Source organism: Perognathus longimembris, chromosome 18, assembly GCF_023159225.1.
Source record: "Perognathus longimembris pacificus isolate PPM17 chromosome 18, ASM2315922v1, whole genome shotgun sequence".
In the NCBI taxonomy this organism is placed as follows: domain Eukaryota; kingdom Metazoa; phylum Chordata; class Mammalia; order Rodentia; family Heteromyidae; genus Perognathus; species Perognathus longimembris.
In genome coordinates this window covers 24,222,890-24,240,832 of record NC_063178.1, presented here as the reverse complement: position 1 = coordinate 24,240,832, position 17,943 = coordinate 24,222,890, and the positions used below count along the sequence as shown (strand labels likewise).

General features: G+C 43.6%; 1 protein-coding gene across 1 annotated transcript in view; it reads left to right on the top strand.

Annotated features, from left to right (window-relative positions):
- Window positions 1-2,825: 2,825 nt before the first annotated feature.
- Gpr158 (G protein-coupled receptor 158) overlaps window positions 2,826-17,943 on the top strand; it is a 296,234-nt gene continuing 281,116 nt past the window's right edge. The window contains exon 1 of the mRNA XM_048367807.1: window positions 2,826-3,727. Coding sequence (XP_048223764.1) covers window positions 2,826-3,727 — 902 coding nt within the window. The remainder of the gene's footprint in view (window positions 3,728-17,943) is intronic.

The following is a 17,943-nucleotide window of genomic DNA, read 5'->3' as shown; positions in this document are numbered from 1 at the left end:
CACTGTCTGACTGCAAAAACTCTCATCACTGGCACATAAGGAAGAGTTCTCCTCTTGGATAAAGAAAATATTTTAAATAATTAGCTTTAGCTTTATGACCTTCTTCTAGTTTATTCATTAGTTTCGAAAATACTTGGTGAGAACCCTCCAAAATACTATAGTGATCAACATCACTGGCACATAAGGAAGAGTTCTCCTCTTGAATAAAGAAAATATTTTAAATAATTAGCTTTAGCTTTATGACCTTCTTCTAGTTTATTCATTAGTTTTGAAAATACTTGGTGAGAACCCTCCAAAATACTATAGTGATCAAGGTAGAATTTTCTTTTCTTCTTTCTTCTTTCGAGTTTATATTCCATTACTTAGTTACTGCTATAACGTATGTATAGTTTGTCTCCCAAAAGCGCACTGGGAACTGATTCCTCAGTGCAGTGGTGTTGAGGTGGGAGAGACTTTAAGAAGTGAGGCCTAGTAGAAGGGAATAGTTCTTGGGGCCTTGAATGGATGACTGTGTTCTCTCAAGAGTGGGTCAGGTTTCATGGGATTGCATTAATTTCTATTGGAGTTGGTTATTGTAAAAGTAGCAGTTTGGTTCTCCCTGAGTCTCTTTGTTTCCTACCCTGCTAAGCAATTGCTTTTTCCCTCTTCCACAGTTCACGTCAGCCAGGGTGTTTTTATGTAGCTAGAGGCCTTGCTCAGAGCCAAAATGATGGGGTTTCCTGACCTTGGGCATGCAGGTTCCAAACTGTGAGCTAAGCAAACTTCTTTTCTTTGTATATTATCAGGTATAATGTTAAAGCACCACAAAACAGGCTAAGACATATATTGCCAATAGAGAAGATGAAATGGTGTCTAAATCTAAGAAATACCATTTTGCAAATTCCACGAGTGGCATTTTTGTTAGTTGGGGATTAAAGTGAATTCGACTTTTTTGTTTGTGTCTTTCTTGGAGAATTTGAAAGTGGAGCTGTATCCATGAAGTATAGAGGCACACAATGCTACACATATATGCTATTAGTCTATTTCTAAAGTGATAGAAGCACTTCAATTGCTCAATAAGTTTCAGTTGGATGGTGTTATGATATTTCCCAGTCATTTAGGAGGTTTTCCATACTTATTAAGGTCTGTTTGCTGGATTATTCTAACCTACAGCAGAACTAACCAGAAATCTTAGCTCTTAGACACTAATTCTAGGAGCTCCCCATCATCAACTTCTGTGCTCGCTCAACAGAAGAACTCTTTTCCATTCTTTCTCTCTTGGTACACAACTTGGGTCATGTTCTCTCTCACATTATTTTTTCTCACATGTTTTCACAGGTTCCTTTCCATCCTGGTCCTTAAGAAGAGATGCCTTATGTATGGCATTATTTTCCCCCTTGAAACTCAGCCGGTAGATGTCTCTATTACTCTCTCACAGCTAAGACCAGCCTCAGCAAGTAGGTTTTAATCATTTCTTTAACCCACAACAAGGCAGAGGATTTGGTAATTTGCTTAAAAACGAGCAGATGCTCAGGAGGACACATCTCCTTTCACTGTCCCTCCCCTCCAATTTCAATCAGAAATGAAAACTTCTCCCTTTTCCCTCTTTTCCAGGCAAAAGAAAAGGCTACTTGAACTAAGCATCCAAGATGCCAACACCCTCCACCTCAGTACGGTCCAAGTTTCCTTGCTCCTAGCCACCCCGCAAAGCCCTGACACTTTCCTTCCTAGTACCCATCCCTGCAGGTTTCTCAGTCATCCGCAAGAGGAGTGGGTGAAAGGACCCTCCTCCTCTCTCTCTTCTTCCCTCTCCTCCCCCTCCTGCCCCTTCTTCTTCCCTCTCCTCTTCTTCCCCTTCTTCCCCATCCTTCTTCCCCCCCTCCCTTCCTCCCTCTTCCCCCTCCTCCTCTCTCCCCCCACTCCCCCTCCTTCTCTTCCTCCTCCTCCGGGCCTCCTCGGGTTCAGCACTGGACAGCTCCCGCCCCAGCCCAACCAACGGCAGTCAAGTGATTGACAGCGGCGCCGACCAAACAGGGAGCAGGACGACTCGCAGCCGCCCTGCCAGGGTTTGGTTGCGGCCAAGCCGTCTCTTTAAACTGGTTTCCTCCCGAGAGCAGGGCGAGGCGGCCGCGTGTGGTTTGTGGCCAAACCTGAAGGCTCCAATTAAGCAGCTGCCGGGCCCTCTCCACCCCGGAGGGCGGGACGGGCGTCTTCCGAGGAAGATCTACCGCCCCGGGGCTCCGTCTCGGGAAGGACCGGCTCCCGCGCTGGCCGTGCGGGTCCGGGTGCGCGCGGCCAGCCTCGCTCGCGGGCTCCGGGGCGCCGGGCGCCGGGGGGTGGCGGCGGAGGCGGAGGCGGAGGCGGGAAGGACCGGCGGCGGGCGCGAGGATGGAGCGGCGGCCGGGGCGGCCCGGGTGGCAGCCGCAGCCGCGGCCGCTCTCGAACGCGCCGCACTGAGCGCCGGCGGCGCGGGTCGCGGCCAAGCACAGCGACGTCAGCGGGCGGACCGCAGCCGCGCCGCGCGCCCGGGGATGGGACCTGTTCGCTCGGGGCTGCGGGGTGCGTAGTCGCCGGCCGGCCGCCCCGGGGCCGAGCGGGGCGCCGCCAGCCCGCCCTGCCACAGGTGACCGCCTGGCCCGCGACCGCGGCGGAGCCCGCGGGGCCGACGGGGGCGCCGTTCTGACTTGCGAGTCCATCCGGATCGGGTGCCATCTGGGGAAGGGCGAGGACCCCCCTCCCCCGAGCCCCCCTCCACCCCCAGTGGAAAGTCTTCCGGCTGATCACACCGACCACCCCCCAATCTGCGAGGGACTCCGGGCTCAGCTCCGCTCCTCCCCGCGGTCCGGATGGGAGCCATGGCTGGCCGCGTCCTCCTCTGCCTCCTGCTCGCTCACCTGGGGTCGGGAGCGGTCGCCGGACGCGACCCCCCGGGACGGCCCGAGGCCCCGCGGGAGGGGGCCCCGCGGGGCAGGCAGCCCGCGCCGCCGCCGGCCCGAGCCCCTGCCCCGGACCCCTCGGCTCCTGGGAGCCGCTCCGCGGAGGGCACCATCTTGGCGCAGAAACTCGGCGAGGAGGTGCCGGTGGACGTGGCCTCTTACCTCCACACCGGGGACTCCCAGCAGCTGAAGCGAGCCAACTGCTCGGGCCGCTACGAGTTGGCGGGGCTGCCGGGGAAGGCGGCGGCTGTCGCCGGCTCCCATCCCGCCCTGCACGGGGCGCTGGACACGCTGACACACGCCACCAACTTCCTCAACACCATGCTGCAGAGCAATAAGTCCCGGGAGCAGAACTTGCCGGAGGACCTGGAGTGGTACCAGGCGCTGGTGCGCAGCCTCCTGGAGGGCGAGCCCAGCATCTCCCGGGCGGCCATCACCCTCGGCGCCGGCTCGCCCTCCGCGCCCGCCCCGCACGTCTTCCTCCAGGCCACGCGCGACGACGGCCGCGTCCTGCTCCAGGACCTGTCCTCCTCCGCACACCACCTGGCCAACGCCACGCAGGACACCGAGTGGTTCCACGGCCTTCGGCGCAGGTGGAGGCCGCACTTGCACCGGCGTGGCGGCGCCAACGCCGGGCCCCGGGGCCTGGGCCACAGCTGGAGGCGCCGGGACGGGGCCGGGGGCGACCGGAGCCACGTCAGGTGGTCTCCGCCCTATCTGGAGTGCGAGAACGGGAGTTACAAGCCGGGCTGGCTGGTGACCCTCTCGGCCGCCTTCTATGGCTTGCAGCCTAACCTGGTCCCGGAGTTCAGGTAGGGAGAGGGGAAGCAGCCACACCCCGAAGTCTCCCTTCAGGTGGCCAGGGTGGGTGCGTGTGTGGGGGGCAAAGAACGCACAGCTGCCCCCGTGACACTTTCCTCTCCCACTTGCAGATCAAAGTCTTGGGCCAGAGGATGCCCCAGCGGCTCCTCATGTGTTTAAGGGGGAAAGCACCCCGTGTTTGTCAGCTTCAGGCACTTGGAGAAAGCCACACGCTGAGAGCCCCCCCCCCCCCCGGGAAAGGGGGCACACTTGGTAGAGCTGAGACCACGCAGCCTCCTCGTGCTTCCCCTCATCCCAATGATGGGAAGGAGGGGAATTCCCCAGAGGGGTGGTGCCATCGAACTTGGAGAACTTGGGGTACAGGCATCAGGAGGAGTGCTGAATGTCAGAAGGCAGGAGGAAAGGCAGCTGGAGAAGCGGAGTTCCTTGTGGCCGCCACCTTGGGGGTAGCCTCTGCCGGCTTCCTGCCTGTGTAGTTTGGGGCACCAGTTTGCTGTTAGTCAGCGGCAGAGCTTATAATTAAACCTGTGCCATCCCCTGGGCACTTCTGGCCACTCGGCAGTGAGTCACTGTCAGCAGCAGAGCTGTCGCGAGGATCCAGACTTGGCAGCTTGGTCAGTGTCTTCTCACTACCCGGCTTCCCTCGCTTCCCCAGCCGTCTTCTTTTCTTTGGGACTTTTGATTCTCTCAGTCCCTGGGTTAGGCTTACCTAAGGGTTCCTTGTCAATCCTTTCTATGCTCACATACTTTATACACGAAGTCATCCCAGGGAGAAAGAGATGGGTCCTAATGGAAACGAGCAGTGCTGTATTTCCTGTTTGGAGGTACAGTATGGCATTTGAGAGAAGGTGAAAACTTGGAATTTTCAGGTGGTAACTTCTGCCTTGAGAAGAGCCTGGGCTTTGTGGCCAGGAGCTCCTGGAAGTAACCGTTAAGAATTACGCAATGGCTCACACCTGTAATCCTAGCTGCTGAGATCTGAGAATGGAAGTTCAAAATCAGACAGGACAAAAAGTCTGTGTGATGCTTAGCTCCAATTAACCATCCCCCCCCCCCAAAAAAAAAGCTGGAAGTGGAGCTATGGTTCAAGTAGCACCAGACTTGAGTAAAAAAATCTAAGGAACAGTACTCAAGCCCTGAGTTCAAGCCCCAGGACACACACACACACACACACAGAGGGAGGTTTGGGAGAAGGCTGTCAACTGACTGTTCTCCCTAAGCCATGCTAGGTGGCTCTGGAAAGAAGGTCCTGGCCATGGGGCTAAGGTTGCTTCTTTACCTTTGGGGGATCTGGGAAGAAGTGAGAAAACTGCAAGTGGGTGGTTCTGCTTTGGCACAACTTCCATCAGGATGTGACCTGATGAAAATCACCAGACCAAGTACTGAGTGATCAAGAGGGAAAGTCAGAGGCTTAGTCATCCCACTGCTGCCAGTTACTGGTGAGTGGCCTCAAGCAAGTTACTGAGAATCATGCATTTATGAATTCTGTAGCTTTTAATGCTAGCAACATTTGAGGAGGCATACATGGAAAGCAAGCCCCTTTCTTGGACTTTGTATGACCTTAGGATTTCTTTTAAAGACCATGTCGTAAACCACAATAACATTCCTACTTTTGGAATAATTCATTTCCTCCTAGAAGAGCTGAGCCCAGCTTTGAATCTTTGTCCTAGCTTTGAATCTTTGCCACAGAGCATGTTCAAAAGGAAGGCCAGTAGATGCCATTCAGTGTCAGCAAAGAAGGCCTTTAGAAGACTCTTTCAAGGGGCATGAGGATCTCTGTCTGTCTGTCTGTCTGTCCTTCTCTGTTTATTTTCTAGTCTATCTGTCCTCCAGTCTCTATTCCTGATCCTTCCTCCCTCTCCCTCTCCCCCCACCCTGTCTGTCTGTGTACACATTTAGTCTAGGTCACTCTCGTGCCCCTTTGCAGGCATGGCTTCTGGGTAATTTTTATAACAATCCTCTGAGTTTAGTTTTATTCTGTTTGGATGTCTAAGGATGGAGGGCTTAAGCTTTTTGCCCAGAACCACACGTGATTAAATGATAGAGCCTGGGGTGAAGCCCGCTTTATCTTGTCATGACTATGCTGAACCACATTTTGTGAAGGTAGCCTAAGGGTGCTGCTTACCATGGAGCTGACACATAATAAAAAGGAATGCATTTCCAAGGGGATGAAAACCATTCCCTTTCACAATTGTTTGTCTAAGAACCAAAAAGTAAAGGTTACCTCAAAAAAACCCAGTGCCTTACACCAGTCAAGATGAAAGGCTGAGGACACAAAAGGTCTGAGGCTGTGGAGGACTTACATGGCCCCTACATACTCTTTAATGTGGAGTTAGTTTTCATCTTTTATAGTCATCAGAGATGTTCTTCAGTCAAGGCACAAAGCCAGGACATCTATTGTTTGGCTCTCAACAGAGGTTGGCCATTCTTGAGAGCTCCTCAAAGAGCAAGACAAGCACTCCTAGAGCACATTTGCCCCATGTGCTCTTCAAATTTAGTGTGGAAAATCTGCGCAAATGATCATTCTAGAAGCTAGAAGAAACCTTAAAGGGATCAGGAGTATCCACTTGTTTCTTAAAGAAGTTGAACCTGAAAGGTGAATGAGTTATTCCAACATTACAAATCAAAACTGTAACAACATAAATGGAAAACAGCCCTTCTGCTTTCAGTTTAGACCTATGCTCTAGTATATATCTAGGAGACACTTCCTGGACTAGTGCACATGAAATATGTTGGGTATATATCATTTTCCTTTGGAGACAGGGTCTTGCTAAGTGGCATAGGTTACCTCAAACTCATGATCTTTCTTCTACCTCTGCTTCTCAAATGCTAGGATTATAAGCATTGTATTCGCTAGTATCTTTTTTTTTTTTTTTGCCAGTTCTGGGGCTTGAACTCAGGGCCTGAGCACTGTCCCTGGCTTCTTTTTGCTCAAGGCTAGCACTCTGTCAACTTGAGCCACAACGCCACTTCTGCCCTTTTCTATATATGTGGTGCTAAGGAATCGAACCTAGGGCTTCACGTATACAAGGGCAAGCACTCTTGCCACTAGGCCATATTCCCAGCCCTCCAGTGTCTTTTACAACAAATCCATACCCATAGAGCATAGTTGTTGAGTTTTTATAAAGGATTACATTTATACATTTGAGATATTTAAATAGGCCTTTTATGTCTCTTCACACTTATGAAAGTGTTTTGTGGCTAATGCTTTAATGTCTAATACATGTAATCTAAATATAGAGAGAGCCAGATGCCAGTGGCTCAGGCCTGTAATCCTAGCTACTCAGGAGGCTGAGATCTGAGGATCTCTGTTTCAATCTAGCCTGGGCAGGAAAGTCTGTTAGATTCTTATCTCTAATAAACTACTCAGTAAAAGCTGGAAATGGTGCTTTGACTCAAGTGGCAGAGTGAGAGTACAAAGAGACTCCGAAACAGTGCCCAGGCCCTGAGTTCAAGTCTCAGGACCAGAAAAAATATATATAGATAGATAATGTTAGATAGGTATAGTATCAGAGTAAATCTGAAATAAAAATTTGAAACCATGCTTTGGAGCTCTAGTAATGATTTTAAAGATTATTTTAAACATGTAGAGTGTTATTTTCAAAAAGACTCATGTGTAATGAAAAATCCACTGATAATGATTTACTCATGGAAGAAAAATGTAGGGAAAGCTTTGTGGCTAAAATTCTGATTGAAGATCAATGAATACATTTCTGGATCTTATAAGATTCAAGATTTAAGTTAATTACATTGTATTTTTGGAAAATATAAATTGAAAAAATTAAGTTCAAAAGTAATGACGAGGGCTGGGGATATGGCCTAGTGGCAAGACTGCTTGCCTCGTATACATGAGGCCCTGGGTTCAATTCCCCAGCACCACATATACAGAAAACGGCCAGAAGTGGCGCTGTTGGCTCAAGTGGTAGAGTGCTAGCCTTGAGCAAAAAGAAGCCAGGGACCGTGCTCAGGTCCTGAGTCCAAGGCCCAGGACTGGCCAAAAAAAAAAAAAAAAAAAAAGTAATGACGAGAACATAGTCAAATATCTTCCTACATCACCATTTTTCACTTTAAAAAATCAGAGTAATTTTATTTTGCACTGTTTCAAAATGACAAGAGTCTTGAAATTTTAAAACCTAGTGTAAAACACAAATATAAGAAATTTATTATTTTTTCTTTCAACAGTAGTGCTAATTTCTCTTAATGTTTCTTGAGTCTCTTGTTTAGTAATAGTATAAATATTTTAGTTCCTATTTTCTACTTGAGAAAAAACCAGAAAGTAGTAATGTAACTTTCCTAAAAAAATTATTTTATGTCTGGAAAGCAGTATGGCGGTTCCTCAAAAGACTAAACATATAGCTCCCCTTTGACCCAGCAATCCCACTCCTGGGCATTTACCCAAAGGATCACAAAGAAGGCCACACTAAAACTATCAGCACAACCATGTTCATTGCAGTGTTATTTACCATAGCTAAGATGTGGAACCAACCCAGATGCCCTCAGTAGATGAATGGATCAAGAAAATGTGGTATATATACACAATGTAGTTATTTACTTATGACATTTGTGATATCCTTATAGAGTTCATTTAAGGTTCATTTAGGGTTCCTTGACTTGCAGGTTAATTTTTTTCTTTGTGGAACTGCAAGTACTATAGAGTTGGCTCCCATTTTTCTGGTGGTATCTGGAAGTGTTAATTGCCTCAGATGGGTAAAAGATGCTTTAAGTCGGGTGCCAGTGTCTCATGCCTCTATGCCTAGCTACTCAGGAGGCTAAGATCTGATAATTGAGGCTTGAAGCCAGCTACGGCAGGAAAGTCGGTGAGACTCTTATCTCCAATTAATCACAGAAAAAGCTGGAAGTGACACTGTGGCACAAATGGTAGCATGCTAACTTTGAACCAAGGGAGATCAGAGACAGTGCTTAGACCCAAAGTTTGATCCGCAGGACCAGCATGCATGCCATCTCTCTCTGTCTCTGTCTCTCTGTCTCTGTCTTTCTCTTTCTCTCTCTCACACACGCACACACACACACACACACACACACACACACACACACACACACAAAGATTCTCTAAGTGTTGCTGAATTTAAATGAAGGTGAATTCCCTTGGGAATCACTTCTTTTTTTGACAAACTGAGCAGAACTCTAGGATTCATTTGGTTTCATCTCACTTGCACTTGAGGACAAGTCTCAAACAGCTAAGGAATTTGTTCAATATTTATTGAGCACCTACTATAAAATTAGATGTTTATTTATACCACTACATTCGATGCTTAGAATGCTCATGTAGTTACTCTTTCGGAAGAGTGGAGCAATCTACCTAAGATGACTTTGATAGTAAGTTGGGGAGCCAAAATCAAATGTAGATCAGCTATGTCCAAGGCTTATGTAATCTTCCTGTTACCATATGCTGCTTTCTTAATTATCTGACTCTGTTCCACTCTTTAAAAAAATGAAAAATAGAGGCCAGGCACTGGTGGCTTATGCCTGTAATCCTAGCTACTCAGGAGGTTGAGATGTGAGGATCAGATTTTGAAGCCAGCTGGGGCAGGAAAGTTTGGGAGACTCTTATCTCTATTTACTCAGAAAAAGACAGAAGTGGTGCTGTGGCCCAAGTGGCTGAGCACAAACCTTGAGGAAAAAGAAGCTTGGAGACAGAGCCCAGGCACTGAGTTCAAGCCCCAGGACTGGCACAAAAAGCTAAAATGGAAGACAGTGTTAACTAGAACGAATCTACTTGTCCCAAATAGATGATCCGTATTTACCTTTTTTTGTGTGAATCATACAAATAAGTGTCTTGTATTGTGAGAAATGTGATAGCCTGGAGTTAAAACTTTATTAACTTCTGTGTCTAGATGTTTGGAGATTATAATGGTATTGGTATTGGGCTTGCTCGTCCACACACCCGATACCTCTGTACTGAGAATTCGTAAGTGGCCTGGCCAAGTAAGCAATAGGAAACTTTGGAAACAGGTCTGATCCATGTGACTCCAGGATCCTGCAAAATGGTATGATATAATTTGGTTTTGTAATGATAGTAATTCTCTCATAGAATATTTACAGAAAGCCCAATCCAGGTATAAGAAGTTAACCATATAAGCTAATAGAAATGAGAACTCCATTTCAAATTAAGTATAAGTATGTTACGAGTTTCCAGATCTTAAAACATTTCCTCCTACAAGTGTATTTAACCTCAATATGGAATTGTTCCACAGACTTCTAAACCAAGGCCTTCAGTATAAATCAGTAATTTCCTTTAAGATAATCAATGTTTGGACATTTTGGAGTTTCTTACTCTTAAAAATGTTCTCTTTTCAAAATTTGCCTCCATAATGAGCTTTAAAATTTTAGAAAGAGCTATTTATTTTGGTGTGGCAGTGACACAAGATTTTCTTGCCATGTTCTAGAATATGCATTTGAAAGCAAAAGTGGGACTTCCAAGACTGCTGAACGAATTGCAAGAGTATATGCTCACCCTATAGAGAGGGAATTTGTGTCCTCACGACGCTGACGTTATGGCTTCAACTTCTTAATAAACCAAGTAGTATTTTCAATGTCAGAAAGGCAGCTGTTTGTGACACTCTGTTCAGGTTTTAAGGCTTTTTGTTTCAGACTTCAATGTGCTATTAAGTTGAGCAAACATTGCATTTTGTATTTATATTTTAGAATGCTGGGACACCATGAAGTATGTTGTTATTTTGTAGTTGTTTGGTACCATGGCATCAGGACTTGAACTATTTTCTCTCTTTAGTTCTGGCTGGCGTTTGAAGAATTACTTATGCGGAATCACTAATGCAGTGCATGGTTGTTGTTTTTTTTTTAATAACTTAGGCAGCTTGATGGTTATTATGTGCAAATAAGCAGTTCACTGGCATCAGGGCTGTGTTTCAGAGTTTAAAGCCAACAGCATTATCCAGCTCTTTCCCAGCACATGAGTGTGTCATGTATCGGTGGGGCTTATTTTGCTGATCTTTCAGCCTTATCTGCTCTTCAGTTTTCACTAACAATTTATTTCTGTGTGCAATTTCCACTCTGGCTGGGGATTTGTTCATTAGTAAGTCTTCTTATAGGAAAAAAAGGTCTAGGAAAACATTTAGGTGGGCGGTTGTCTGTAGCCCATGTTTATAACCCTAGCTACCCAGGAGGCCGAGATCTGAGGTTTGAGGTTTAAAGCCAGTGTGGGCAGGAAAGTCCATGAGACTCTTCTCTCCAATTAACCACCAGAAAGCCAGAGTAGAGTTATGGCTCAAGTGGTAGAGAGCTAGTCTTGAGTAAAAAAGCTCGGTGACAGTGCCCAGGCCCACAGTTCAAGCCACAGAGACACAAAACAAACAAAAATGTTTAAGCAGAGTGCTACTCTGTGAAATACTTTAGTTTAGAAGTTTTAATCTTCCTGGCAAAAAGTCTTTCAGTATTTTCCCCCTTCCTTCTTTCAATGCTAAAGCTATACTACCTCTAGTCTAGTAGTAGTATACTACACTGTAGTATACTTGTGTAGAAGCTATTACTGAATTTATTTTTTATGCCTAAGAATATGACAGTGCCTTAAAACAATCCTAGGATGCATCTAGTTGGATGCATCTCATTTAAGCACCTTCATTATAGATAGTATTTATCAACTTACATATGATTTAACCTCATAACTGGAAAATTAATTTGACCAGGCAATAATCTGGTTATCTAAGTATCATTTTTTCCCTTCTTCCCTCCCTCTTTCCATCCCCATGACTGACCCTTCCCCTCCCCTGCCTTCTTGGTAATATATCCCCCTGTCCTGGGGCTTGAACTCAGGACCTGGGTGCTGTTTCTGAATTTTTGGTGTTTATTTTTTATTTTTTCTCAAGGCTAGTGCTCTACCACTTTGAGCCACAGTGCCACTTCCAGCTTTTTCTGAGAGGTTTATTGGAGATAAGAGTCTCACGGGCTTTCCTGCCTGGGTTGGCTTTGAACTGCAAGCCTCAGATCTCAGCCTCCTGAGTAGCTAGGATTACAGGCATGAGCCACTAGTACCTGACTTGATATTTGTCTTAATAATAACTTTTTTAGAAATGTAAGCCATACTAGAACATATAACCATATTTTAATGCATATGAAACTTAAAAATATTGAGCCAGGCACTGCAGAAACTTGTATTTTCAGAATAAATTAGGTAAGAATTATGAAAATCTTTGCCATGTCATTGGGTCAAGTTCATTTCCTCTGTGGGAAAATAGCTACAATAGTAGAAATAAAAGACTACCAATAGACTAATGTATGAGGGAGTAAATGTGTCTCTTCTTTATAAAGTGATTGAAGGTTTCTTGGTGGAAGTAAATTTTTCTGTAGCAATGACTGGTTTTGGTCAAAGAGATTTAAACAGAATTATAGTAGCAATGAACATTTTTTTTTCCAATCTGTGGCTTGGAATAGAATGAAGAGTTTAGTTTTCTGATTATTTGGTGCCTTAGATGATACCATTAACACTTTGAACCATATGATCCTTTGTTATGGGTTGTCACATACATTTTGAGGCACTTTTCATTCATTTTGTAGCACCTAGGTTATCTCCCCTTCTATCTACTGCTGCTATCTGTCTCTATTTGTCTATGCATTGGTTACCAGCAGTAAGCACACATGTATGACCATGCCTATAAATATTTTTAAATATCCCTGATAGTATGGGAGGGGGGATTGAGTTTGTAAGCGACTCATGTAGAAGAACATATAGAACATATATGATATCACCTAAAATATGCTAGTTAAAGGATGTCTTTATTTCTAGGATCCTTCATTTTGTGTATATGTATGTAATTTGTATGCTTTTGCACACATACACATGTACTCATTCGTTTGTCAGATCACATTTCTACTTACATACAGAACTCTAGAAATTAATGAAAACCCATAAAATCTGATGGATTAATGGAAGTATTGGCTAATTTATATTTCCATGTTATTAGCGATCAGAAAGAAATCCCACAAGATTATTGGTCTAATTTGTTGCTAAATATTATTTCATTAAATATGGTGAAATGTTTTATATTTAGAATTTTCCATTAAAAGATGACTTCTGAATGAAAATGTGTGTGTGTGTGTGTGTGTGTGTGTGTGTGTGTGTGTGTGGGATATCCACGGGAATAGAGAAAGGAGTGGAGTATAGAGTAGGAAGGAAAGAGTGGGAGAGAGAGCTAATAGTGATGAATGAGCAGATGAAAAACAATGACCAAGTTATGATGTTGTGTAATATCATTTTACTTGTTCATAAATCTCTCCCTACCACAGAGCAACTTTGTATTCAGATAAAACTGAACTACTCTTCCACAGTAGATAGTTGAGGAATCCAATATCTGGAGCATTTATCAATGCAGTTGACTGTGCTTGAACTTTGGAATTTTATTTCAAAATGTAAAAGCAATCATTAGGCTAATCCAGGCTTATATCATGAAAAGGACCCTAACAGTCACACACACACACACACACACGCACACACACACACACACAATATTTAGATAAATATACTTAAATATTTTATGCCATTTTAACTATTGATTCCACTCTAATTGGTTAGGAAGTTGAACTGATTATTAGAAATGAATTTCCTAGAATTAGTGGCCAAAGTGTTATATATATGTAGATATTACTTAAGACTTTAATGTCAATTTTAATACTGTAGATGTAGATTTTAATACTACTGATTAGGTCAGATTAGAATACAGTAGTTTACTACTGTAGATTTTAAACATGTAGATTTTAATACTACTGATGAGTAGAGCTTTTTAAGTCAGAAGTGTGAAAAAACAATGACCATATGATAGATAAGAATGTTTAGACATCCCAATATACTTTAGTGTAAACTAAATGATGAAGATCTTCATTCTCCATCCATAAATACAAAAACACATGCTATACAGGGTGAGGACAAGGGGTTTGTTGTTTGCACACAGTGTTAATTATGGAGAAATGTGAGGCAATGTTGTGAATGGTAGAGTTTGGTCCAAGCGGGCTCATGGAAACAAAGATAAAGATTGTGACTTTTCTGAGTCAGGCAAACCTTTGAGAAGGCTGTTACAGATATTGACTGAGGAAGTAGTCTTGTTGAAAGACTCGGGAAATAATCACCATCACTTGTACTAGCTATGGCCACAGTGAAATTACAAGTAAGAATAGGCACAAATAAAAAGATACAGAGTAACCAAATAAAGATTAATGTGTACTACTTATTCACTGAGTATAAACCTGCATGGGCAGGACCATATGAGGGGCCTGATAAGGTGTTCCTAGTCCCTCCTAAGTCCTTGTGAATGGAATAATATGGAGGTAGAATCATGAGGCCAAATAAAAACAAAATCATTAAAATTCAGTAGTTGGTCCTTAAACACAAAGTTGAGAAACTTGTAAATAGTATTTGAATACAGTTAAAACACATATAATTAATTTTATAATATTGTAAAAATTCAAAATTGTTGAGCGACTTCAGTTTTAGTCTAATCTTGTGAATGACAGTATCAGTATCTCATGTTTATAAATACAGGGAACTCAGAGGTACTCCTCAGAAGGCGGAAGTACTGAGCTGTGTATTCCTGATTCTCCTTCCTTTTATTTTTGGCTCTTTTTTTTTGCCAGTCCTGGGGCTTGAACTCAGGGCCTGAGCACTGTCCCTGGCTTCTTTTTGCTCAAGGCTCACACTCTACCCCTTGAGCCACAGTGCCACTTCTGGCTGTTTTCTGTATATGTGGTGCTGGGGAATTGAATCCAGGGCTTCATGTATACGAGGCCATATCCCCAACCACTCTTGTTTTCTTGACTTTAAACCAGGGGTGCTCGTGAGAGCAATATGCTCCTGTTTTTCTCTCTTTATGTAAAATGCACGTTTCCTCACACAGTTCTAAGCATCCCAGGAGTTCAAGAACCATGTTTTATAACTTTCTGTCTTTAGTGCCTTGCGCAAGTGTTGCACACATCTCAGGGAGGCAATGTGGAATAGTGTCTGGGAGGAGGAGCTTGGGAATTAGAAGCCCAGGTTTGAATACAAATCTCCATTTTTCCCTTACTGTGTGACACAGGGAAGTTTTAGAACTCTCTGTGGTTTAATCTCATCTATAAACAGATCCCCTTTATTGTTGTACTGAATAAATAATCATATATGTAAAGAGGATACTTCTGGAATGTGTAAGTATTTTAAAGATTATAGCATGTCTCCGAAATTGGGCTACAGGTGCTGTGGTAGAACAGTCCACATGACAAACAACATCCCTGATCTCATGGACTTTTTATGGGTGTGGGGAGAGAGAGAAATAGTCCAACCAAAGAAAAACATATATAGTTGATAGTACTGTGGTTTGAATTCAGGGCCTCATGCTTGGTATGCAGGTGCTCTAGCAGCTGAGTCACATTCCCTACCCTTTTTATTGCTTAGCTTTTTCTCAGGCAGGGTCTTGCTTTTGTGCCTGGAGCTGGCCTCTGACCCAGAGTCACAAACATATCCTCCCCCCAAGCAGCTGGAACTATGGATGTGTCTCACAGTTCCCAGTTCATTGACTGAGGCAGGATGTCACTTCTTGACTAGGCTGGCTTCAAACTGTGATCCTCCTGATATATGCCACCTGAGAGCAGATGGTACTAAAAGTGTGAGCCACCATTCCTGGCCTAAAACAATAATTCTTGATGGGACTAAGTGCTACAAGAACATAGAAGCACCTGTTGTACCCCTGGCCCCCTTACTATAAGGAGATTAGACAGGATAATATGGTTGAGAACGGTGGGGGCCAGAATAGGATGCATTTAGCAGAGTGTTGAGGAGAGAGAGAAAAGGTTTCTTTGAAGAGGTGACCTTGAGCAGAGAAAGGAAGGATGAGGAGACAGTTTTGACACGCAGAGGCAATCATATTCCAGATTGGAACAGCAGCAGGGAAAGCCTTCAGACAGGAATGAGCTTCTAGTGTGTTTGGCACAGAAAGAAAGCAAATATTGCTGGAATGTGATGAGATGTGGGTAAATGGCACAAGATGAGAGTAAGGTATGAGAAGGTGCTTGAAAAATGATTAAGATGTTGTGGTAATGTAGAAACATATTAAGTGCTTAAAAGCTCTACTTTAGTAACATAAAACGTGAATGTTTTCATCTGTTTCTTTGGATGGTTTTAGTGTACAGTTCTGGTATTATTGGCTGTTTTTCCCCCCTTCTCCTTTCAGTCTTGGCATTCTTACCTAGTGGCTCCTTTAGCTCTGGGAGTTCAACCTTTTCAGTTTCTCTGAATACATATTAGTCAAAGAATAAGCTATTTCTAGTTGCTCCATTCTTGAATGTGAATGGCTATACTGGGAAATCCAAGGGAGGCGAAAGTTGAAAATCCAGGATTTCTTACAGAAAAATCAGGTTAGTGCTTTTGTTGTTTTGAAGCTTGGCCTTATAAAGTGAAATACTTTTCAGACACAAATATCAAGCAAACAAAAGGAGAGGAGGCAGAGTCAGTAAACACACGGCAAGCCATTTCCTCTCCACACCAGCACCGCTGCCATGACAGCCTGCGGGTCCCTGACCCCTTTCAAGACAGCGACTGGAAGGGCTGGCTTGGCATTTCCTCCCATGCATTTGGCCGTCTTGTAGGAGACAATTTCAAGGTGCTCCGGCCCAGAAGTGAGATTTGAGGAGGCAGAACAAGGGCTAGAAACATTAGGAACATAGATGCAGAGGAAGTAAACTCTGCTTGACAGGCAAAGAAGTATGGGTAGGAAAATTTCTAATGATAGGCATCAATAAAAGAAGATTTGAATTATGGACTTGAAGAAATAAAGTCATCATCATTAGCTTCTCTATCAGGGAAAATGTGGAATTTGGCTTCTCTGGTTTTGTCATTTCTCTGTGGTTTCCATTGTATCCGTAACTTGTTTTTCATTTAACATTTTTCTTTCGTTTACCATAAATTTTAGATGGTATTTTATACTCTTTTCTTCTTTGTACTTCTAGGCCTATTACATATACAAAATAGGTTTGTACAATTAAAGATTGAGACATTAATATTTTATAATTATGGTAAAAAAAATTCTACGTCTGTTGGCCAGTTGTCCCTAAGAACCGAACTTTCTGTGGTTGAATCTATGCCGTTTAAGAATGTTCTAGTTGGATAAGAAATATACTCACTGTCGTACCCCTCTGTACTTCACTTTGACAATAAAAAATATTTTATAAAAAAATTCTAAATTTCAGGGTCCAGAAGATCTTGTTCCTTTGTTGTTTTAGATCACTTGGTTAAAACTTTGTTACATTTAGTTTGTGTCTGTATTGAGACTTTTTAGTATTCCCTTCCCACTATGGGTTGCTAATTGGCCTTGATTTTTATGTTAACAAGATAAAAGGGATCATGTGATTCATATATTTCTAAGGCCATCCAACTTCTTAAAGCAATCTTTCCATTTGTTAAAGAAAATTCATATTTTCATTAGTGATGTTTGCTTTAGAATCTCATCATTTGTAGCCTGTAGTGCACATTCTGAAGTAACTTTTTTCAGAAGGTGTGTGGATAGGAAAAATCTCCAAGTCTTTTCATGTCAGAAAATGTCTGTCTTCAGTGATTGATCATCAGAAGCCAGAAATACAAACTTATTTTGCCCACAGGATTTAAAAAAGCATTGTTACACTGCTTCTGGCATCTACTGTTCTTATTAAAAACTTTGATGCTAAACTTATTTATTATACCTTTGTAGATAATCTTTTCATTTTTCTTCATGACAACTTTTAAGATCTTTTTCCTTGGGGTTCTGAATATTCATAAAGATGTTCTTCATCTTTTGTGATTACTTAGGAGTTCCCCCCGCCCCCCACCCCCAGTATCCCATTTTCTCTGACAGGAATGTCTATAGTTGGCCATTTGACCTTCTTTATATTTCTTAATGTTTCTTCAGTTTCCATTTCTTTTTCTGTTTTTAATTTATTTTCATTTGACTTTTTTTGTGTGCTGGTCCTGAGACCTGAGCTAAGGGCTGGCTGTAATTGTTGAGCTTTCTTTGCTCAAGGCTAGGGCTCTGCCATTTGAGCCACAGCTCAATTTCTGGCCTGTTTTTCCCCTGGTTAATTGGAAATAAAAGTCTCAAGGACTTTTCTTCCTGGGCTGGCTTTGAATACAGTCCTCTAATCTCAACTTCCTGCCCAGACTGGCTTCAAACTGTGATCCACAGATCTCAGCCTTCTGAATGACAGGCGTGAGCCACTGGCGCCCAGCCAATGACTA